The 24,170-nt window shown below is 45.8% G+C and overlaps 1 protein-coding gene across 1 annotated transcript in view; it reads right to left on the minus strand.

Annotated features, from left to right (window-relative positions):
* Window positions 1–24,170, minus strand: part of itfg1 (integrin alpha FG-GAP repeat containing 1) — a 105,950-nt gene that overhangs the window by 25,360 nt on the left and 56,420 nt on the right. Inside the window, exons 11-13 of the mRNA XM_028957059.1 lie at window positions 18,377–18,506; window positions 17,180–17,288; window positions 194–237 (exon numbers count right to left, since the gene is read on the minus strand). Coding sequence (XP_028812892.1) covers window positions 194–237; window positions 17,180–17,288; window positions 18,377–18,506 — 283 coding nt within the window. The remainder of the gene's footprint in view (window positions 1–193; window positions 238–17,179; window positions 17,289–18,376; window positions 18,507–24,170) is intronic.

Below are 24,170 nucleotides of genomic sequence, written 5' to 3' on the forward strand. Positions count from 1 at the left end.
GGATAGAGACAGACGTGAGACAACAGGCATGCAAACAGGAAGAGGCAGAAAAATAAAGAGGAATGCAGAGAAAGATAAAGCAAGCAGGGCGAAATCAGACAGAAATGCAGACACAGAAAACTAACAAGATGAATTAGCATACATCTAGACAGCAGCTGAGAGCGAGAGACAGACAGACAGACAGACAGCCTACCTTGACTTTCTGAGCGCAGTTATTGGAGCACAGCCCACTGAGCACTGGAAGAGAAAGTAGAGAACATCTGTATCAAATTCTGACATTTCTTCAGCATTTGAAGACGCAGTTTAGCGCTTGTGCACACCCCAGAACACACAAACACTTCAAAAACGATATTAAAAATGAAACAGAAACAAACAAAAACACGCACTGTGTAGGTGCTGATATTAACACAAGAAAGATGGGTTCAACCACCTCGACACAAGACGAATTTTACAGGCTTGGTCTGTGGCGCTTAGTGATTCTACCATTGGTTGGCAAAAAGTGCTATTAGCCAAAGGGAATGACCCATTGCGCACACTTGTTTCACTCTCAAATGAATGTGTTCCAGGCGTCTGCATCAGCCACAGCCAAGATAAAAAAAAAAGTTCTTAGGGACAGGAGTGGCTGCAGAGAGTGCAAAGCTTCGAAAGTTTTCTTATCATTTACAACATGTTAAGGTCCACTATAATGAATTTTTTTGCTTTTATATCAGTCTTTGTGGTCCCCTAATAATTCCCGGCCAATGCAGCTCTGCACTTCGGGGCAGAAGGTTGCTGGTTCAAATCCCGACCTGCCAAGGTACCACTGAGGTGCCACTGAGCAAAGCACCGTCCCCACACACTGCTCCCCGGGCGCCGGTCATGGCTGCCCACTGCTCACTCAGGGTGATGGGATAAATGCAGAGGACAAATTTCACTGTGTGCACCGTGTGCTGTGCTGCTGTGTATCACATATGACAATCACTTCACTTTCACTTTACTGCATCTGAAGTCTCTTTCTGCCAATTTGGAGTCTGTAACTTTAAATGCTTATGAAGAGGAGAGCAGCCTATAGCAGTTGAGCAAACATTTGCGGAAGTTACGTCATCGACACCATTGAATCAATAAGGTAACGATAACATATTAATAAGATACCTTTGTTTTAATTATGACTAAAATAAAACATAGTTTTTGTCTTTTCTACTAGGTACTTGTATTATGTTGACTATTCTGACTAAAACGCTCAGACTTTTAGTCGACTGAAACCCGACTGACAGCACAAAACAACGACTAGACTAAAACTACAATTAAGACAGGCGCCCTTATCCAAAGCGACTTACAATCAATTACAGGGACAGTCCCCCCTGGAGACACTCAGGGTTAAGTGTCATGCTCACAATGGTAGTTAGTGGGATTTGAATCTGGGTCTTCTGGTTCATAGGCGAGTGTATTACCCACTAGGCTACTACCACCCAACATCATTCACCAACCACAATGTATGACGCAGACAGGAAGACGTGTCTGCGATTTTCCAGAAAAAAAATTAAATGGTTCTTCAGAGTCTCACGTGACAGAAGTAAAGAAAAACTTCTTACTTTTTTAGGGGAGGGGTGGAAAACTCTCTGGGTGGCCATGAGAAACGGGAGGTCACGGGAACCTTACAGATTCCAGATCAGACCGTCTGAGCTGCTGCTCTCTGAACGGTCTCATGCTCAGCATCTCTTCCCTCTTCCTCTCCACAAACCTTGTGAAAAAACCTACAACCTGAACTGTCCGTCTAATCAACATATTCCAAATCCTATTAATCTTCTTCACTCCCAATGCAAACCAATGCAAAACCCCTCAGCACGGATGCTGGCAGGTGGTGGCCGTAAAACGGGCATCAGTGGTGGAGCGGTGCACTCTGAGCACCGAGGGACTGGCGATTTCTCGCTGCATTAGAACCTTACCGCAGGGCTGCCCTCTGAACAAACAGCCTTATGCAAAGCCGCCACACGAAAGGGTCTTTAACCGCCAGAGGGGAGATTTTTTTAAAACCAGAACTGTTGGACAGACACAGAAAATAATAGCCGGAAAAACCCCACTGGGCAGTTTTCCATGACCGGAGCATGACAGTCTCCACCGTCCACAGGATGGACGTGCAAAAAAAAAAAACCCACAAGCATTTACATTTACAACATTTAGCAGGCGCCCTTATCCAGAGCACCTTACATTCAGTAGTTACAGGGACAGTCAGGGTCAAGCGGCTTCCTCCGGAACAAGGTGATATTAAGCGGGGTTTCAACCTGGGATCGTTGTGGTCTTCTGGTTCCTACGGTCTCTGCGTTTGGTTCTGTGTTTATTTTTTACTGTCGCCAAATGACCATTATTGGTGCAGTCCAATGCTCCTTCCATCCACGCCCGTTCAAAAACAGATGCGCTGGTGTGCTGGCTGCGGATCCCATAACGCTGCACACACTTTGCTGACAAACCCTACCACTCTGTTTCGCATGCCGCTTTACAACCCATTCGCCGGCGACGTGGGAACTGCTCCTGTAGAGATTCAGCTGCGGTTTAAAGGTCGTGTTCGGCAAGGCAACTGAAACGGGGCATTATGGGACATGTAGTTTGTGAGCTGTCAGGCGCTTTGTGTCGCTGGGCCATCATTGTGGATCTGTTTGTGGTGATCTCGCGGGCTTGACACCCCTGGCTTGTTTGGCGTTTGCAGATTTGCGCGCTGATGAGAGATCAGCCGGCTGTGGGCATCTGCTCTGCGACAAGCAAGGTTACGGATCAGCCAGCGATGGTGACAATAACACGCAATCTGGCCTTATCTTCGCCGGTTTACTCGATTCACAGATGAACGCCTCACACTCTTCCGAATGACCCGTTTACAGCCCACACTGCTTCATTTTTTGGTAGAAATGTAATGGACATGTTGGATGGAATAAAACGTGCAAACTTTTACCGTGGTGTGAAAAAGGGTTTGCCCCCTCTCTAATTTCTTACTTTTTTCCATGTTAGTCACATTTAAATGTTTCAGATCACCAAATGATTTTGAATATTAGTCAAAGACAACACACTTAAACTCAAAATGCAGTTAAGTGATGGATTTTACTGTTAAGGGTGAACCGTCATGGCCCTGTGGTTCATCACACCTGAATTCAATATCTCTAGCCACACCCAGGCCTGATTACTGCTAAACCTGTTCTCAATCAAGAAATCACTTAAATAAGACCCGCCTGACAAAGTCATGTAGACCAAGAGATGGAAAAAGCAAGAAATCCGTGAAAGTGATACACAACGAAATGTGTCCTCTGCATTTAACCCATCACCCAAAAGTCTGGACACACCTACTTTGTGGTGGTTATGGAGACAAAGGTGGAACCATTTTGAAGAATACAATGCAAAAAAAACAAAACGTTTTTTAATATTTGTTGTATCAGGAGAAAGTGACGTATGTTTGATGAACTTGTTTTTTCAGAGTAGTCTCTTTTTACCTTCGTGGCTGTTTTGTTCGCTATTGTCACCATCAAAAGCCGCTTAATGAGATGTGAATCCGAATACAGATCCGAATTCTGAATGCACTCATAAACACGTGCTACGAACGAGCCGATAACAGCAGCCTAACAAGTGCACATTGTTCTTAATGCAAGTCACAGGGCCCTGCTGTCATGACGGGGAAGATTGCAGAGTATTTTAAAACTCGAGTCCTCTGGCTTTTTCATTCCCTGATAATTTTCATTCCATTTACTGAATATGTAACCGTGCCAGGCATACCGGAGATGTTGTGGCAGTGTTTCGTTTCCTCCGTCACCTTGCCTTGAAAATGCAGTCGGCAGCATTTTTTTTCACATTGTGGTTGAGACTAGCCATATCGCTCTCATCAGATTTTCCGGCCCATAAATATTAGCGTCTGTGTTCAACATGGTGTCCCAACGCCTGCATCGTAAGCCGTATCAGTTAAGTCATCAAAGGGACGGATTTAAAAATGCCGCTGGAGAGAACGAGCCCCGGGTCTGTGTGCCGAGCACTTGTACTCAGTGCAGTATCCATTAGGACAGCTTTATGTACAAAAGCTCCCCACGAGCCGTTTAATCTACAATCATCAGCACTAATACATGGCCCGAGTCGTGGTAAATGAGTAGTCGCCCAAATTACCTGTTATGTGCCATCTGGCCTGGCAACGACGGCGCTGCTGAATTAAAACGTGAACAATGGGGTTATTTTTAAAGGGGTTTTTTAAAAAAAAAAAAAAAAAAAAAAGAATATTCTCAATGTAAAAAAAAAACAAACAAAAAAAAAACCTCGAGCCTCGTTCTGAAAACAATATTCTTTTTCGCCGCAACGTGTTTTTTTATGCATGCGGCGCAGGCCTTGAACAACCGAGTAAAGCGCCGCCGCCAAATGAGCCCCCAGCAGCGTTCGGCGAGTCCTTGGCAGGTAAATGTGACAGGATTTTAATTGAAATTAAAATGCGTGTGTGCAGAGTTAATGCATCTGACTGGGCCCATAACGAGGTTAATGAGGAAAGACAGTTTCCCATTCGAACACCATTGCTGTTAATATTCATTAGCGACGCTCTGCGAAATTTGTCCGGCGTTTACGGCGAGCCAGAGCGTTTGAGATCGCCGGGACCTGAGGGGTTAAACTCTCTGTAAATAAGGTTACAGCGGTCTGACATTTTAAAAATGGCAGGCAGTTTGTCTGACTTTTTGGATGCGGTTTCCGCTGATTAATTCAATGGACGAGTAAAGAATGGCCTTCACTCCAAATCTTCTTCATACTTACAGCGGCGAACGCATTTTTCTTTTCTTTTCTTATTCTTTTTTTGTGGGGAATGGGGCTTAAAGTGCCTTCACATTTTCGGCTTTTTTCCGAGCCGTAGAGGGCCGTACGCGACGCCGTGCTGCGAGGTCGAGTTCAGTGCTCAGGGCTTAAGCGCGCGCTCATTTCTCAACAAATGACAAACTTAGCAGATAAGCAGATTTCACCGAGGCTCAGACTGATTACTCTGGACACTCGAGTAACTGAGTGGCGTTTACTCGTCCGTGCCTTGAAAGAGAAAGAACACGGCAGACTGGCGCCTACAGTAATCATATTGAATATTATCTTATGGCATCAAGCACTTCAGTCTTTATTTAACAGGGTTCCTAGACACTTTTTCAAAAGAATTTCTCTGAGGCAAACGACCATATGTTCTCTGAAATGTCTGTGCAAATGCGAAAGTGGAAAAACAGAAACTTGTTAAACTAAAATAGTGACAATCCAACAAAGCCCAAGTGAAATGGACCAAATCAAGTTTGGGAGTTGATCATAATCAGCTGTAATTTTTGATCAGCTGCAATTTTTGTGACTTTTTAACAAGAGACACGCGGCTAAAGGAGGTGCTGGAATATGGAGCCATGTACTTCGGTATATATTTGCATGGCAATCAAATTTCAATTGGACTTTTCTGCGACTTGAGATGTTTATTTTGTATTCCAAAGCTTTCCACAGCCTGGAAAATTCCAAAATTCTTTTCAAATTCCATGAAGTGTCCAGGTTTTACTGACTGTAGGAACCCTGCTTTAATCTCTGCGTGTCATAACAGTACAAGCATTTAAATCTTATAAAAGTAATGTATATACACGTGCTATGCGATTTTTTTTAGCTAGTTTTGTTTAATGTTTATTATAATGAATACCTGACATCACTTAAAGGCTGTTAGTGTATTTAATCAATCATCAATATTTGGATTTAAATGTACTTTTATATTCTGAGTGCTTCACACAAAAAAAAAAAAAAAAAAAAAAAAAAAAAAAAAAAAAGTGTTTTTTCATTTCATTTAGAAATGAAAATAATGTGGGGGGGGGGGGAGTTCATTTGTTGACGCTTAATGGCCTGTACAGCATGTATAATACACCGTTACAAAGAAGAGATTATGCTTCCCAATATGACAACAACATGTCTGGGACTTGGTCCTTCAGAGCAGAGCTGCAACTTATCTGTCCTTCACGAGTGACAGGACATGTTTCCGCTCCAGGATCAGTCTCTCATCCTGCCCCTCTCCGCTCTACCCTGCTCCCTCACAATATTTCACACGTTCTCCGCTTTCCAGCCGCTCGGACGTCTCTCCCGGTCTAATGGGTCTCCGGTCTGAGGCCGTTTCTTGTTTAAAGCGACTCGCCGTCTCGTCCTCACGCGACTGAATCACCGCGTTTCATTAGCGGCGCTCCGCCGACGTTGGAGGAGCACAGGAGAAGAAGTGCAACACCCCAGAGCCCCCCACAGGAAAGCTATTTGTCATGGCGGCTGGGCTCAGACGTTGGCCCGTGTCACCACTGACGGCGGCGCAAGACCCACTGAGCCGGAGGATGTAATGGACTCCGCATGCGCCAGCGCTCCTGCAGATAACGGCGCGGCCTCAGAAGTAATAAGTTCACAGATTCTCCAAGGGTTTTAGGGGGCAATTTATATAAGGCCATAAAACCCACTTAATCCCAGAGAGACGCCTTAAAAAACGAGCTGTCTGAGATGCAGACGGCATCTGACGGATACGAGGATGTTTATGCCAAAGCTTAGGCTCTGGACAAATCGACTGCAGTGGTGGCCTAGCGGTTAAGGAAGCGGCCCCGTAATCAGAAGGTTGCCGGTTCGAATCCCGATCCGCCAAGGTGCCACTGAGGTGCCACTGAGCAAAGCACCGTCCCCACACACTGCTCCCCGGGCGCCTGTCATGGCTGCCCTCTGTTCACTCAGGGTGATGGGTTAAATGCAGAGGACAAATTTCACTGTGCTTCATCACAAGTGACATTCACTTTATATTATTTGCTCAGTTCGTTCCTGTGAAGAGATGGGGGGGGGGGGGGTCATCCCTGAGCATCGTCACCACGCAACCCTGCAAGGTGCTGTCACCAACGTCAACATGGCCTCAGAGAATATTGCATTTGCAATTTAATTTTTTTTCTTCAGTATTTACTTTACTATGTGTATTAAAAACTGAAGCATGACCGTAGATTGAAATGTAAACTGCGCTATACTGGGTTATAAGTAACAACCCGGCGGATGTTTTTTACTGCCTGAACTGTGATTGTCTTCAGACTCTTTCAGAACCCACTCTGCCAGTGTACACTGGCTTCGCCCACTCGGCTGTTCGCGGCACTCCACGGTGAGCCGCGCCCGGTCCCGTTCTCCCCTACCGCGGCCTACCTTCTGCCAACGCTCCAGTCTCTCGCTCACTGACTGTCTCCAGCCAACCCAGCATGTCTGTGCAGCAACCCTGACGTTAACTGATGGAGCACAGTCTGGGCTTTGCAGTCATTGCGATTTCGCTTTCGTTTCAAATTTAGGAAAATCGTTCGGCCCCAGTCTCAGAGCAGTGCAAATCTCCTCTGATGAGGAGACTAGTGCAAAAACATGCACGTGATCATTTCTCTGGTTCTTGTTACGTTATAGTGCATTCGAAGTGAAGTGATTGTCACTTGTGATACACAGCAGCACAGCACACGGTGAAATGTGTCCTCTGCATTTAACCAATCACCCTGAGTGAGCAGCGGGCGGCCATGACAGGCGCCCGGGTAGCAGTGTGTGGGGACGGTGCTTCTCTCAGTCGCACCTCAATTAGAACCGGCAACCTTCTGATTATGGGGCCGCTTCCTTAAACGCTAGGCCACCGCTGGCCCGGGCACTACACTGTAGAAAATAAGACTGTCTGTTGATAAGGACTGACAATGAGACAAGACATGGTGCAAAACAGATAAAAGATGATCTTATCTTATGGTGGCCCAGAATTACAAAGAGTAGAGGAACCAGGTGTTAGCGGTCACAAAAAAGACATTAAATAACCAAAAATCCAAATAGAGGAGGGTGTCAGTATCTGATTTCCACTGAGGATGCATAGGATGTTTATCACATTGGATGAATATTGGAAATACATGGAAATCTGCCTGATCAAAGTGCACAAATTCTTTCAATGGGACAATTAATTCCTTACATTGACCATGATAACAGATTACCATTCCTGCGTCTGGACCTGTTGCGCACTCATCTGTGGAATAGATGTCCCTCCAAAAGGATCTAAAGTGGTTGGATGTCACGTCTGTGGTCACATTTTACCTGTCACATGGATTTAGTGGCATAGGGACCATTTACAAAGGTTTAAAATCCATACATTACAGCTGCTGGTGGCGAATTCATTGTGGATCAGAGGAGAGAAAGTTCTAAATGGCGTCACATGGTGCAATTTCCACTGGAAATTCATCCCAAAACGTGGATCGGTTGGCAAACAAACAAACCACCAAAAAAAAAACAACAGTTTCTGCGAATTTGCAGCTGTAAATGAAACACTGCGCGGTACCCGCTGCCTGCGATGTTCCAGCTCTCAGCTATTGAGGGTGTGAGGCGGGGAGCAGCTGTCTACCTGGCACAACCAGACCTGCCCTCCCGGGAGGGGACCGGGAGCGGGACGCCGCTGAGTGATGAGTGTGAAATCGGCTGCGGGAGCCGGCGTCTGCCCGTCGCGCGCGGATATAAACACGCCACGGCCACTTCCTCTGCGAACGGAGTTACGGCCGGAGGTCATGCCGGCTCCGCGGCCGCCTTCACCGACGGCCCGCTGTTCAGAAGCCGCGAGGGCCTGAGCGGCCTCTAGCCGGCTGCATCTGTTCAGGACAGGACGCCAGTTCACACCACGTCTGTGGATTTTGGACCAGACTCATCTCCACTGCTGGTGACCCCTTTTTTTCCTTTATAAAACACTGCTGTCCTAACCCGTAGCAGAATATAGGCCAACGGCCATTTTGACTTGGCTGTAATGTGAATAATAATATGAGGTGGAAAGACGATGGAAGTGACAGTCTATCTATCTATTTATTCCACGTGTTTCTTCTTAAGAGATTTTCCTTTTTTTGGAGACAAGGCCTATCCGATCCGTCCTGGGACGTGGTACGCTCGACTACAGGAAACAACGACAACAACCCGTTCCGACTTTATGATTACGTACCAGTGGAAACGATCACGGTGATCAGGGAACGCGAGGCCTGGCACGCTCAGAAATGTACCCGCCGCTGCCGAGACAGTCAGACACGGCATTAAAACCGCAGGTGGAGTGATACTTTAGGTCAGAGAGTGAAGTACATCAACCGTGTCACTGAATTGCAACAACCTGACCTGTAACCCCAACAATGGCGGATGACATGTTCAACTACGAGAAATCCTCGGTTTAAACCACCTCGGAGGAGAACTAGATGCCGAACAAGGAGAGTGGGGAGTTAGAGCGCCACCTACAGGTGTGGAGGGGTGTTCTGGACGTTCTCTATGTCTTTTAAGAAACCGAAAACGCTTTTTCTTGTGTTCCCAGAAAAGTCAAGTTATATTTATTAATATATTTATTATCAGCAAGGTCCAGATGCAAGTGTGCGCGCCCCACTGATGAACCTCACTCGAAAGCACACTAAGGAGCACGTCTGACACGCCTGGCCGAGTGCGCGGTGAGTGTGTGTGGCAGCAGACGACGGTGCGAGCAGCTGTCTCGGTCGCCGGGAAGACACCGGCGAGCCCCTCCCCGCGCCCCGCTGCTCCAATATCAATCTGTTACCCGCACCGGAGCCGAGCGCGTCAATCACACCAGCCGCCCCGCGAGGGGGTGTGAAACATTCAGACGCGCCGTGAACCCCACAGCTGAAGACAAAAAAAGCGAACGCTTCAAATGCTGTGCACATACCAGGCCTGGCAAAATGGTGTTAATTGGTGCAACGTACTTTAAATATGTCGCGTGGTCATATTAACGAATGCTGTTTTTTTTATTTTTTTTAACATTATGATTATAACGATCTGCGTCGATGACTGACGGTGGCCGGCGGCGTACGATGTCACCCCAATCAAAATGACTGGGAGGCTGGCGCCTTCAGCAGACGAGCGCACCGTTACGGCCTGAGCCTCTTTACCACACTTCTAAATATTAAATATTAACATTAAATAGGTAAATATTATAGCGGGCTGCTATAATTAATTCATTCTTTGCAAAATGTGTGATTAATTAGTTTCTTAAAAAAAAAATAATAAAAAAATTGCACCTGACAGCCCTGTCATGTACGTAACGCGCTCACACACGCACACACTCAGTGGCCCACACGCACGTTCACACATTTGTGTGAGTGCTGGTGGAAATATTTTTTGTGAGAAAATGCGACTGTTTGTGCGTGTCAAAGTGTACGGTGAGACAGTGCTTCTCTCTAGCCAGATTCTGTTCATATATATATATATATGTGTGTGTGTGTGTGTGTTTCAGAGAGAGAGAGAGAGACAGTGTTTTTCGTGTGTTTGTGAGTGTTTTCTCTCTAGCCAGATTCTGTTCATATATATGTGTGTGTGTGTGTGTGTGTGTGTGTGTGTGTTTGTGTGTGTTTCAGAGAGCAGTACTCCACTGACTGCATCGGCTGCTAAGCCGAGCTGATGTGTGATGAGCGACGCTTCCTGTCTGACTGACAGGCTGTGGAGACGGGGGCGGGGACGCCAAGTTCCCCAACAAAGCCTGCAGATGTTCCTCAATGCAGCTCATCTGCATCCTAATGAGAGAGCGGCGCACAAACCGCCGCCATCAGCTCGCTCCGTCGCCGCTTTGTCTGACTTCCTCCTCCAGAACACGCGTACCATGCCCATTAACATTTTTAAAAAAATAAACTGCCAGCAATTAGCACCACTTCCCTTCATCAAGCGCTACTGTTCCCCTCGTTTCGCATCACTCTTGTCCTCGAATCGCGCCATTCCGCCGACGCTGCGGTAATTACAACTCGCCGTTGCTCCGTCAGCGCGTTTATAACCCAGTAATAAGCGGCAGACCAGTAGCCTGAGTCCCCACCAGCTCCCAGATCAATCCCCACTTTATTAACTTTTCTAATTGAACCGCCACTTTGAGTTAGCGTGGGGCTAAATAAGAAGGTGATTAGCTCGCCATTTTGTTAGCCAATAAATAGCGCCAGCGGTGCAGTAAAACAAAAAGAAGGGATGGCGCGGTCATGAGTACCTGTCTGAAGACCGTGCCAGGATGCAACCGGAGGCCTGGGCGTGTCCAGTTAGCTGCCTCTCTGGTGCTCAGCCAGAGGCCCAGATGCGGTGGACAACCCGTTCGGAATTCATGATTACGTACCAGTGGAAATGAGACCTGGCACACACAGACATTCACCTGGCGCTGCCGAGACAGTCAGACACGACATAAAATATCGCTCCACCTGCGGTTTTAAGGTCAGAGAATGAAGTACAGAGCAAGACACTGTCTCCAGGGGGGGGGACTGTCCCTGTAACTACTGACTGTAAGTCGCTCTGGATAAATGGCGTAAATGTAAATGTAAACAGCAGGTCTTCTGGAAGGTTCCCAGTAGGCAGCGGTCCAGGGAACTGGAAACTGGTCAGGGGTGCCCGGGTATCACTGATGTATGCCGGGAGTGAATGCTTTTTTTATCGTTTCCGCGGCACAAAGAATAATTCGAACGCTTTATGTTAGTAGAATTCCCGGACGATAGTGGCTTTTGTCACCAGGAAAGTTAAAGGGGGTGGTGGTGGCCTAGCGGGTAAGAAAACACTGCTCCCCGGGCGGCTGTCATGGCTGTCCACTGCTCACCAAGGGTGATGGGTTAAATACAGAGGACACATTTTGTAGTGTCGCCGTGTGATTTGCTGTGTTTCACAATGACAATTCTCCGGATCTCCAATCTCCTGGTGGTCCAGAGATCCTGTTCCAGACATCACCTTCAGAGGTTATGCCTCCATGTGTCGGCTCTGCTTTTGCAGTACAAGGGCCACCTACACAGTATTAGGCATCCCATAGTCCCCCATTCACACGTTTGTCCTTTTCTTCGTCTACTTCTCTCTCTTTTTTCAGCAGAGCCGTGGCACCAACAGCGGAGTTTGGCTGGAAGGGACAATCCTCCATTACTGCAGACGGAAGCCCAGATGGTTCATCATTTGCTTTCTCACACACCGAATAATTTGGTACACAGCGCCCAATCTGCAGCAACAATGGCACAGCGGGAACTAGTCCAAGTGTTTAAATCTCTCAGCCCAGGCGGTATTTACTGAAACGCCCAACGCCCAGCCAATCTGGTGCAACTGGCCTACAACCCTGCATTGTCTGTGATGAGTAAAAGCAAGAATATAGTCAGCATATTAAAAATCCCGGTATTATGCCTCATTACGGCAGAAACAGAAGAGGATGAGATTGACACTTGCACATATATTCTTAAAATGCTTGACAGCATTAAGAAGGTAAAGCTGATTAACTGATTAAATAAATTAAATTCATATTTTACTTGCCTAAACAATAGCAAAACACAGCATTCCAGCGATATATTGTGGGTGTGTGACCATCTGCAAAGTGCTGTTTTCAATACATACATACCCATGACAGCCGCCTGGTGATTACATTTTTTATGGAAAGTATTCAGGCCCCCTTAAAATGTTAACTCTTTGTTATATTGCAGCCATTTTCTAAAACCATTTATGTTCATTTTTCCTCATTAATGTACACACAGCATTAAAAAATTAAACAGAATTGTTGACATTTTTGCAGATTTATTAACAAAGAAAAACTGAAATATCACGTGGTCCTAAGTATTCAGACCCTTTGCTGTGACACTCATATATTTATATCGGGTGCTGTCCATTTCTTCTGATCATCCTTGAGATTGTTCTACACCTTACATTTACATTTACAGTATTTATCAGACGCCCTTATCCAGAGCGACTTACAATCAGTAGTCAGGGACAGTCTCCCTGGAGCAACTTAGGGTTAAGTGTCTTGCTCAGGGACACAATGGTAGTAAGTGGGGTTTGAACCCGGGTCTTCTGGTTCATAGGTGAGTGTGTTACCCACTAGGCTACTACCACCCTTTTGAGTCCAAGCTTGATTGGACTTGGTTAGTAAAGCCACGCATCTGTCAATATAAATCCTTACAGCTCACAATGCAGGTCAGAGCAAATGAGACTGAAGATCTAAAGATCTCAGAGACAGAATTATGGCAAGGCACAGATCTGGCCATGGGTACAAAAAATTCTGCTGTACTTCCTAAGAGCACATTGGCCTCCATAATCCTTAAATGTAAGACTTTTGGGATGACCAGAACCCTTCCTAGAACTGACCGTCTGTCCAAACAGAGATATCGGGGGAGAAGAGCCCTGGAGAGAGGTAAAGAAGAAACCAGAGATCACTGTGGCTGAGCTCCAGAGATGCAGTCGTTAGATGGGAGAAAGTTGGAGAAAGTTGAAAGTCAAGCATCACTGCAGCCCTCCACCAGTCTGGGCTTTAAAGCAGAGTGGCCTGACGGAAGCCTCTCCTCAGAGCAAGACACATGAAAGCCCACATGGAATTTGATAAAAAAAATAAAACACCTGGAGGACTCCAAGATGGTGAGAAATAAGATTATCTGGTCTGATGAGTCCAAGGTAGAAGTTTTTAGCCTTAATTCTACATCTACAGCATTTATCAGACACCCTTATCCAGAGCGACTTACAATCAGTAGTTACAGGGACAGTCTCCCTGGAGCAACTTAGGGTTAAGTGTCTTGCTCAGGGACACAATGGTAGTAAGTGGGATTCTAAGCAGTATGTAAGTGTGGAGAAAACCAGGCACTCATCAACTGTCCAATACAGTCTCAACAGTGAAGCATGGTGGCGGCAGCATCATGCTGTGGGGGTGTTTTACAGCTGCAGGGACAGGACGACTGGTTGCAACTGAGGAAAAGATTAATGTGGCGAAGTACAGGGATATCCTGGACTAAAACCTTCTCCAGAGTGCTCAGGACCTCAGACTGGGATGAAGGTTTACCTTCCAACAAGAAAATGACCCTAAGCACACAGCTAAAATAACAAAGGAGCGGCTTCACAGCAACTCTGTGCCAGCCAGAGCCCTGACCTAAACCCAACCGAGCATCTCTGGAGAGACCTAAAAATGTCCGTCCACCAACGTTTACCATCCAACCTGCCGGGAGAACGGGAGAGGATGTGCAAGGAGGAATGGGAGAGGATCCCCAAATCCAGGTGTGAAAAACAGTCCAGGAGTTGCATCTTTCCCAATAAGACTCATGGCTGTACACTACGCTTGTAGACGTTTTATCATGCAGTCCTTCCAGGATTTGCACAGTGCACATAACATGCCTCATGTCATTTGAATGCGCACTGTCAGTACCCAATCATAGGCATGGAACTGATCGGGCGAGTGACACCCGTGCTGCTCTTAGTAAACCCGGAAGTGCGCAGCACACAGGGGATTGAAGGCTTGTTTTATTCATAGTGTCTGCAGTATTTAAAAGACCTTAAAAAAAGTCTAGATTTAAGGATTTTAATGATATTCAAGGCCTTTTTGTTCTTTTAAACTCAACTTTTTAAGGATCTGTGCACTCTGCCTTGTGCTGCAAGTAGGCGTAGTTTCACACAGGTGATGCAACGTTTGCGAGGAGCGGACATTTTTGCAGTAGGCCGGTATAATCAAAATCTCTCCCGTTGGCCAAATGTACATCGCAATTTATACCACGCAGTCCTATTTAGGATGTGATTTTAATGCTAATTTGCCCACTTGCAGAGCATTTTATTCCACTGTGGTCTTAACCATTGGCGAGGAAGAGCGGTAGCGACAAAGCTCTTATGTCCAAAAACTGGCTTATATGGGGTAAAGCTCAGTGAAGGGGAGAAAAATATGCAATACATGCATTATAACACACACACCGCTTGTTGCCTGATCTTTCTGTCTCTGATGAAAACATCCGCTTTGGTCACAACCTACATCCCCATCTCTCCCCCTCATCCACTTTCTATCCCTCACTTTCCCACATCCCCTCTGTCTCTCGCTCTCATTTCACTGCTCTGCAGCCAGCAGGGTACAGAGGGCAAAGGCAGCCTGGGAGCAATTTGAAGCTCCACACTAAATTAGAGTGCTTCCCTCCCGTCCGCCCACTTGACAACACGGGTCCATGGCAGCGTACCAGTAGGCACGGCACTCTTTATTCATCGGGCCGTACCGAGATCACACACTGAGGCGCGCATGCTCATACACCCCCGTGCACCACGTGCACGCGCCCACATAAACATGCAGATGTGCATGAAAATGCAACACACACACACACACACACACACACATCAATGTGATCTCGGTCAGAAAAACACACATGCAATACACACACACACACACACACACACACACACACACATTCTACATCTTTGTGAGGGCAAACACTCAAAATCATTATGAATATGAATACATAATGAATACGATCTTTAATCGTTGTGAAGGTGAAGTGTTTGTCATTGTGAAGCACAGCACGCGGTGACACAACGAAATGTGTCGTCTGCATTTCATCATCACCCTCAGTGTGCAGTGGGCGGCCATGAAAGGCGCCCCCGGGTGAGGACATGTTTAACATACAGTCGTTGCCAAAGGTTTTGAGAAGGTTTTTCATTTTTTTCTGTAGCGTATTGAAATGTAATTACAAGAATTTTCTAAGTTTCAAAGGATTTTATTGACAGTTACATCAAATCTATGCAAAGAGTCCATATTTGCAGTGTTTTTCCAAGACCTCTGCAATTCACCCTGTCAAACAACTTCTGGGTCAAATCCTAACTGATGGCAACCCATTCCTCCATAATCCGTCCTTTGTCAGAATTTGTATGTTTGTCCACCCGCCTCTTGAGGCTTGACCACAACGTTTTGTTCCCCGAGCCACTTAGTAATCACTTTGGCCTTATGGCACGGTGCTCCATCATGCTGGAAAAGGCATTGTTCTTCACCAAACTTGGATGATTGTGAGAAGTTGCTGTCGGAGGATGTTTTGGTACCATTCTTTATTCATGGCTGTCTCCTTCTGCAAAATTGTGAGTGGGCCCACTCCCTTGGATGAGAAGCAGCCCTACACATGAATGGTCTCAGGATGCTATACTGTTGGCATGAGACAGGACTGATGGTACTAGCGCTCACCTTTTCTTCTCCGGACAATCAATTTTCCAGATGCCCAAAGCAATCGTAAAGGGGCTTCATCGGAGAAAACTACTTTACCCCAGTACTCAGCAGTTCAATCCCTGTACATTTTGAACAATATCAGATGTTAATGTTTCTCTTGGAGAGAAGTGGCTCCTTTGCTGCCCTTCTTGACACCAGGCCATCCAAAATCCTTGCTGGACTTTCTTGGGCACCCTGAAGCCTTCTCCACAGCACTTGAACCTCTCTCCTTGAGGTTTTTGATGATCCGATAAGTGAAAGTGAACGTGAATAAATGGTTGATTTAGGTGCAATCTTAGTAGCAGCCACAACTGTATATGTTACACATTCAACATGTTTGTGAGGACACACCTAAACCATGCCAACTATGCTGTGTACACACACACATGCAATATTAACATATGAAGTGTATGCTCACATTCTAACACCTTCCTCAGAACCTATGTACCAGACTTGCATAAATATGTAACTCTCCTGCTAAACTTCACAAATGCAAATGTTTTCGATTCAAAAGCCAGCCAGAGTCAGGTCCATAAGATGAAAAGCTGCTTGTGAGCAATGTGGATGTGTCTGTGAGGGTTTGGAGGATGCAACTGTGTAGGTGTGACTGGAAAGACAAATCTGTGCTGCCTACTAACATATCAGATGGAGGGGAAATGAGTGAAAGAGAACGAAAGCGGCATGGAAGAATTAAGTGAGCCAGAAGTGACAGATCCAGTGAGGGACGTCTGGCCGCTTTAATTAAACCACAGCAGGCGGGATTAAATGGCTTTTTGGTGGACACATTTCACTTTGAAAATGCCAGCTTTCCAAATGCCATCCGTCGACGGCCACAAACTGACACCGTTACTCAGCCGAGACGGCCCTGCCCTGCCGCCACTCACTCTGAACCGGCGCCAACAGCTGCCCAATGGGCACCGCACTACAGTACCCTTACTTAAGGTGACTTTGTGCGCACTGAGTGAAGAGTAGGTACTGGAGTCCGTGTACCCTTTTCATGAACCTTCTGGAGCGCAAATGTTTCCTTAGTATTAGAAAAACCTAGCTTTTTTAATGAGGATTTTTTTTTTCTAGCTACCACATAGAGGGCCAGGTTTTCATGGCATCTAGTGATATTCAGCCATCAGGTTGCTGAAAATCTCAAAAAACTATTTTTGATAGGAGGGGATTTCAATAATTCAGGAAGGGTGTGTCCCCACAGGCTCCTTCCCCTTTTAAGCTTTGGTTATAAAAATATAATTAAATATGTTAAAGACTCACCTATCACTTTCACAAAGTAGGCGTCGGCCTCAAAGTTGTTCTTCAGCGCGTGGATGACCAGCTCCTCCTTGCCCTCATCTTTACTCAGCACGAACATGTCCAAAATACCCTGCAGAGCAGAACACACCCATATAAGAAGCAGTCGGTGTTAGCCACCCCCCAAAAAAAATTGCTAACTTTCTTTTAACACCATATTTCAAATTGAAATTTGACTACCATGTCATGTATCAATCAGGGAAATTGTGTTTATTTATTTTCTTATTTACACCTTCTGGGGGACAGCTTCAACTCAGGGTTTATGTAAGAGGGACTGTTCGGTCCTGATAAAATCTGCTCTGCACTGGCTAAATAAGACACAACTGGTCCCAGATGCAGATTCTGGAAGCAGATGAGAGAAATAAAAAGGACGTATCTGTTTAAACATTTAAACATCAAGCCACCTACGCGCACTAACACCATCACACGGTCACACATGCACTCTTCCCAAGGACACCCACCCACACCCACTGCCTCTGCGGGAGCCGCTCCTGTGACCCGGTCCTGTCTGTCAGGCCCTGTTCTGTCTCAATGCCGAGGCCACACTGGCACCCCGCTCCAGCTATGCTCGCCAGCCAAGTGGCAGACTTGGCACGTTCCGCCCGCTGCCCCGGTGAGAGTGAGAGAACGAGAGAATGGGTTGGCGAGAGAGAGGGAGATTAATCCAGCCATGGCTGCTCTGTCCTGCTCCTCTCGGGTCCGCGGGAACAGAGCGAGGCGGCTGTAATTATTCGCCATCGCTCACAGTAGCAGTGGCGGGAGGAAGAAGGAGAGGAAGGTTAAGGAGGACGGGAGAACAAGGCGGTCAGGTGGCTTTGAAACGGCAGCTCGGTAACAAAGAGCAGCCGAACAATGCTGATGGAGGGGAAAAAAAAAAATGTAAAGTACAATCAGCCAGAGCTCACTCTCCACCAGGCCCTCCCAGCATGCTCTGGGGCGGCCAGGAGGTCGGCGGTAAAGGACGGCAGCGGTGTCACCTCGGAGAGAGGGACAATTCCCGAAGGGCCAAATTAGATAACAACTGAGGCTCCGGCACCTGCGGTCACCCACGGGTCGGCTTTAATCAGACCACCGCCACTCTGGCGTCCCCTTGTTAGGGGGAAGATGAAAGGAGCGGGGAGGGGGGTGGGGGTGGGGGGTGGGGGTAGAACCCAAACTCACGTCCTCGTAGATGTCAAAGAAGGTGGCAAGGACGGCCTTGGGGATGGACTGGTCCCAGTGCACCCGGAACTGGCGGCAGCTGGCGTTGGCGCAGGGCACGTTCTCCAGGAGGAAGGCCTGCTGCTGACCGCTGCGGAGAGGGGAGAAACGAGTCAATCGGGTCGCGGCCTGTAAATCTACCGGGGCAATTAGCTGCTGATTATCAGGCGGATCGGTCCGTTTTCTTTTCTCCCCATTACGCCTTCTCAAGTCCCGCCCCCTCCCTGCAAGCCGACCTGATAAGGAGGGGAGCTATAAATAGAAACAGCATGGAGCAGTTTTTTTTTTCTCTTTTCCTTTCCTTGTCTGTCATTTTGTTCCCTTTTTCATTCTGCCTCCCTCTGTGAACGGAACGCGACATTGCCGTGTGCCGTGGACATCACAGTCAGTGAAATCTGCCTTGTGGAGTCGATTTTATCTGTGATTCATGCCCAGATGTGCATCTCCTCAGGAGCAGAAACCCATTCTGCATTCGTGCTTTATTTTAGGCTTGTGTGTGATGTTTAGACAGAGTTCACCTTTTGATTTTATTTATATATATATGTGTATGTGTGTGTGACAGTATGTGCTTCTGCAGTCCCTTTGCATGCATTTCTTTGTAGAATTGTGTAAGTGGAGGTGTGGTGTGTGTGAGTGGACTGCTGCTGATGACAGGACCTGAGAAGTCACACGCACAACAGTACACGCACACGCATTTGAATAGCCGCACAAAATTTATTATTTTTCCCCCCGCATAAAATTCTCACACTGACTACTGAACTATTATTCAGTAGAATGGAGCAAAATGTTCATTTGGTATTTACTAGGGCTGTCAGTCAATTAAAATGAATCACACATTTTGCAATTAATTAACAGCGATACATTTAATAAATTGCGAAGCTTGCTATAATGCATATTTAAAACTCTTACAGAGACGGGTGTGGGAAAGAGACTCAGGACGTAACGCTCAAACGTACGCGTTGTAAAAAGACCGTGGGGAGAGAACAGAGTGTAAAACTCTCTCTCTACCCACACAAAAGCACTGTATTCAAACCACTCCAACTTGATGTTACCTGGCAGAAAGAGGCGTGGCACAATAGAGGTTAAAAAATGAACAGTTTCTAATTTATTAACACCGGTAAATTATTATTGAAGTTACATGAAAATATTGTATGTAAAAAGGTACCAATGTTACAGAGAAAACCGAAATGAGAAGAAAGAGTAAAGAGAGAGAGAGAGAGAGAGAGACATGAGAAAAAATGAGAGGATAGAGCAGACTCGAAAACCGTAAAATTGGGTTTCGATGGAAAGACAGCTGGGAAAGAAAGTGCCCCTTCCCCACATGTGAACAGATCTTTATACCCCTGGCCTACAGGAAGCTGTCACAGACCAATCAGAACCTGTTGTTTCTGACGTCACGCCCCCGGTGCCTCCCGTCTGGGGAAGACAAAGAGAGTGGGCAGTCCCGACGGCCGACACCTCACACGTTTGGCTCGGGGGATGTTGCAATGCAGTTTGACAAAGGCATGCAAAAACGGAGGTGTTTAATCTCTATGCACAACAAAGGCACAAGAGTGTCATGCCTCCAAGACGTTCCATCTTACAGCACGTAAGAGTTTTCTATTTACTTTGAATGATATGTAGTTATGAATCACTTAGCGAAAGCGCTGGTCAATAAACGCAACTTTCGATAAATTACTTGAATTTATGCAAATTATGTAGCACAAACTGGTTTTACTGGTTGTCATGAGCAAGTTTTGGCCCCTGTAGATAGACGTGTGCAGATTAAATAAATGCTGGTAATTAATTAAGTCAATGTTAAAATTGACAGCCATAACATTCACTATTTACCTGCAGTCGTGCCATTTTATTTCAGGCTAGTGATGCTTCTCGGTGATTCTACTTCTACCAAACGTATGTAATATGTTCTGGCTGTGGAGTGTTAATTACCGAAGTAATAATCATCCTTATGGATAAGTAAGCTGCCAAATGAGTCAGGTCACAGGGAGGAGTGTAACAATGATCGACTGTGCAATATATTGCTCAGTGATTTTTTAAAACCTGAAAAAGAAGACTGGAAAGTTATGGTTTGGTTTTTGTATTATTACGCTCAGCATACCAAGGTGCATCTTCCATTTTTGGAATTCATGACACACACACACACACACACACACACACACACACAGTGGAGGGACTTTTAAATCATCAAAACTCTTTCGATATAGAGCATTCCACACAAATCTGTGTTACAAGCTGTTTTATTGAGAACTTCCATCTGAATCCCAGAAGAGCCGGCCAGGGGCAACAGCAGGGGAGAAAACTTTTGAGGAGGAGATACGGACACGATAGAAAGAGGCCGCCCGTCTCCGGCCGACTCCAGGACACAGATGGATAAGATTAGAATGTAAGGCGAGGTACAGCACATGGACAACTAATGCAGACACAATATTTAATAGAATTAGGCATAAAATAGTCTTTCAAGAGCATTAATTAAATCTGGGTATGTTATTTATTTGTATGTAATGCATATTTAAAATTTGTAATTATAAGGCAGGTTATTAAACTGCCAAGGCACCACATGTTTAACAGTTCATTAGCTACCATTCATTTTTTGACAGGAATAGGCTTTGGACTGAATTGGCGCTCTCCAGCTTGGCTGAAGACGCTGCGGCACCAGGGCTGTCCATAATCCATCAATCCCCACGACGGTGGGAGAACACCTTTCCCGGGATACTACTGAGCCAGACTGTGTCTGGCCAGCTCGTCTGCAGACACAGGGCTCCCAGGAGAGACGCTGCGGCATTAACCACGCAACCACCAACAGGGTGGGCAGACGCTGCCACAGCTCTGCTGGCTTCGCTGGGTTTCCTGGCCCAAATTGCTCGGGGTGGGAGCCGGCTAATGCTAATGCTGCTGGGCAGCTCAGACTGGCGTGGATGGAAAGGGAAAAGGAAATGCATGCAAAAGACCTGCATTCTCATGAGTACCTTTTACAAAAACTGCCAAAACATCTGCAGCAAAATGTCTTATGGAATGATTTGGGACTGATGGAGGTATAAATATTAAAATATTGACTTGCATTCTTAATGGGGAATTTTTAAACTTGTGTTGCATAATGTATTAAGATGTATTTTTGCATGTGTATATATAAAATTATTTATATCATTATACATATTGTCTCACTTTGCAAACAAAATATAAAGAATTGAGGGGTGGCTAAAGACTTTTGCATGCAAATTATTAGTATTATTATTTTTATTTTAGAAATTTAGATGCTTTTGGCTATCTAACTGGATTAAGATTGCAACGTTGAAAATCTCAGTTCCTCTGTGCATTGGATCAGTGTTTTTAATATAATCACGTTTGCAACCAATATAATTACATCTGGGTGGAGACAAGCTACTGGCCAGAACGATGGGCTTGCAGAAATACACAATAATTCAATAATATTATAGTCTATTTCACCATTTAAATTTGATTTCCTTTCTTTCCTTTTTTTTTTTTATTATGTGCCTTTCGGCGAGGTGGCCAATTGCTCTACATTTAAACCATGACCAAGGACCTAAAATCTACATTCCTTAAATTTCACATAACTGAAGGCAACATGATGTTTTATGAGCTTTAAACGAAACAAAGAGCAACTTTTACAGTGACTGGCTGATCAAAGTGAGAACATCGCTCTATATGACTGCAAAAATGCCATTATCTGTAAAATGTAGGAGGTTGTGTGTGTTTGTATGTGTGTGTGTGTGAGTTTTGTTGACCAACAGAAGTGAGAAGGTTCCAGTACAGTGTGAACTCCTGCAAAGAAAGCCAGACGCTGAATCGGGAACAGATGTGGAGAAGGTTTCTGGGGCTTGTGCTGTGTGTGCGGCGACAACATCTCAGCATTGGCACAGGGAGGCCAAGGACAAGGTCAAATCTCTTTATTTTACACTTGCAAGCACACTAACACATATAGGTGTGAACCTTCACTGATCTCACGATACGATTATCAATGCCTCGATATCGATATGAACCAGAAGACCCAGGTTGAACTCCCACTTACTACCATTGTGTCCCTGAGCAGGACACTTAACCCTGAGTGTCTCCAGGGGGGGACTGTCCCTGTAACTACTGATTGTAAGTCCCTCTGGATAAGGGCGTCTGGTAAATACTGTAAATGTAAATGTACAAGGTCACATGTTTTCAAATAAAAAAGTTAAGGTCTTGTACACCTGTGCGGATGCTTTGAAAGTGAAAGTGAAGTGATTGTCATTGTGAATCAGCAGAGTACGGTGACACAACAAAATGAGTCCTCTGTATTTAACCATCACCCTTGGTGAGTAGATTCGAACCGGCAACCTTCTGATAAGGGTCAGTTTCCTTACTCGCCCGCTTGGGTTCTATTGGTCACGTGAAAATACGTCACGGCGCACAGCGATCAAAGGTCAAAGTTCAACACATGATCGCAGAGCAGGAACAAGGCCGCCAAGTGCCTACCGGAAACTCCTACCCGGAGCGGCACTGTATTCTGTAGATCAGGCCACCACAGTTGCCACCGGCACTACTTTTTAACAAGAATTATGTTCTGCACTGCATCAATGCAAAATCATCCACGTCTGCATCGCGATGCATCAATTATACGATTCATTTCAACATCCCTACTAACATGTGCATGCGTGCACACACACACACACACACGTGCACACACACACACACACACGTGCACACACACACACACACACACACACACATCATTAGAGCACGCAAAGTGCTTTGAGTGGCATCTCTCCCTGTGAGGTGCACCAAACAGTGCAGCACAAGGTGTGTTCATACGCCTCGCATCTATCAGGAACCGAGTTGTGACTTGATGCCTGTGTCGAGCAAATCTCCCACCACCTCCTAATTGGCTGCTTTGGACCTGGTTCCTGGGCAAACGTGGCAGGTGGGGGGTTGCAGGAGGGAGAGCTCACTGGCTGACCTCTACTTTTTTCCCCATAGCGTCTGACACCTCCTCCCCATGCAGTAAACCACAAAGTCAGCACACAGCACAGCAAATGAAGAAACCCACAAGATCCAACCACGTTACTCTATCCGTCCTTGGGTTTCATAGAGGGTAAGCTCAGTGTTTACCACACTTTGTTGCAGCACCCAGGATGTAGTGCCGTCGGTGAGCATATTAAAGCGTCTCCTTTCGCCGCTTTAAAAATAACAGAGCACATGGACGGTCATTCCCCTGTTCAACCTCTTCGGAGGGAAAAGTGAAAGAAAGCACGAGAGAGAGAGAGAGAGAGAGAGAGAGAGAGAGAGAGAGAGCACAGGAGCTTGTCCTTACTTAACGCCAACGTCAATCTTCCCACTCTAATCTCTAGACTTATCATTTCAGCAATTTCCCAATCCTTAACTCAGACCAGCATCTCCATAAAGAGAGCTTTATATATAGACAGATTAATCTCTCTAGCTAACAAAACTAAAAAGAGTCTCGGCTGATCTATAAATGCCAAAGAAAAACCCAATCAGCACTCGACCTGCAACAAATGACACAATATTTGAGGTTTTAGACCAGTGCAGGTATGTAAATACAAATGTCTGTATATGAATGTCTGATCACCAAAAGACTGAACTGATTTCTGTATTTTATACAGGGTGTGTATTTTTATTTTAATTTGTATGATAGGATGAGGACATGTGCTCTAAGTACATGTGCTAATGATGATTATAAAATCATCATTAAAAAAAAATTATACAATGCAGTTCTATTATTACGTAACACACCCGCAGAAGTGTAGCCAAC

This window comes from Denticeps clupeoides, chromosome 16, assembly GCF_900700375.1.
Source record: "Denticeps clupeoides chromosome 16, fDenClu1.1, whole genome shotgun sequence".
Classification (NCBI taxonomy): Eukaryota; Metazoa; Chordata; class Actinopteri; order Clupeiformes; family Denticipitidae; genus Denticeps; species Denticeps clupeoides.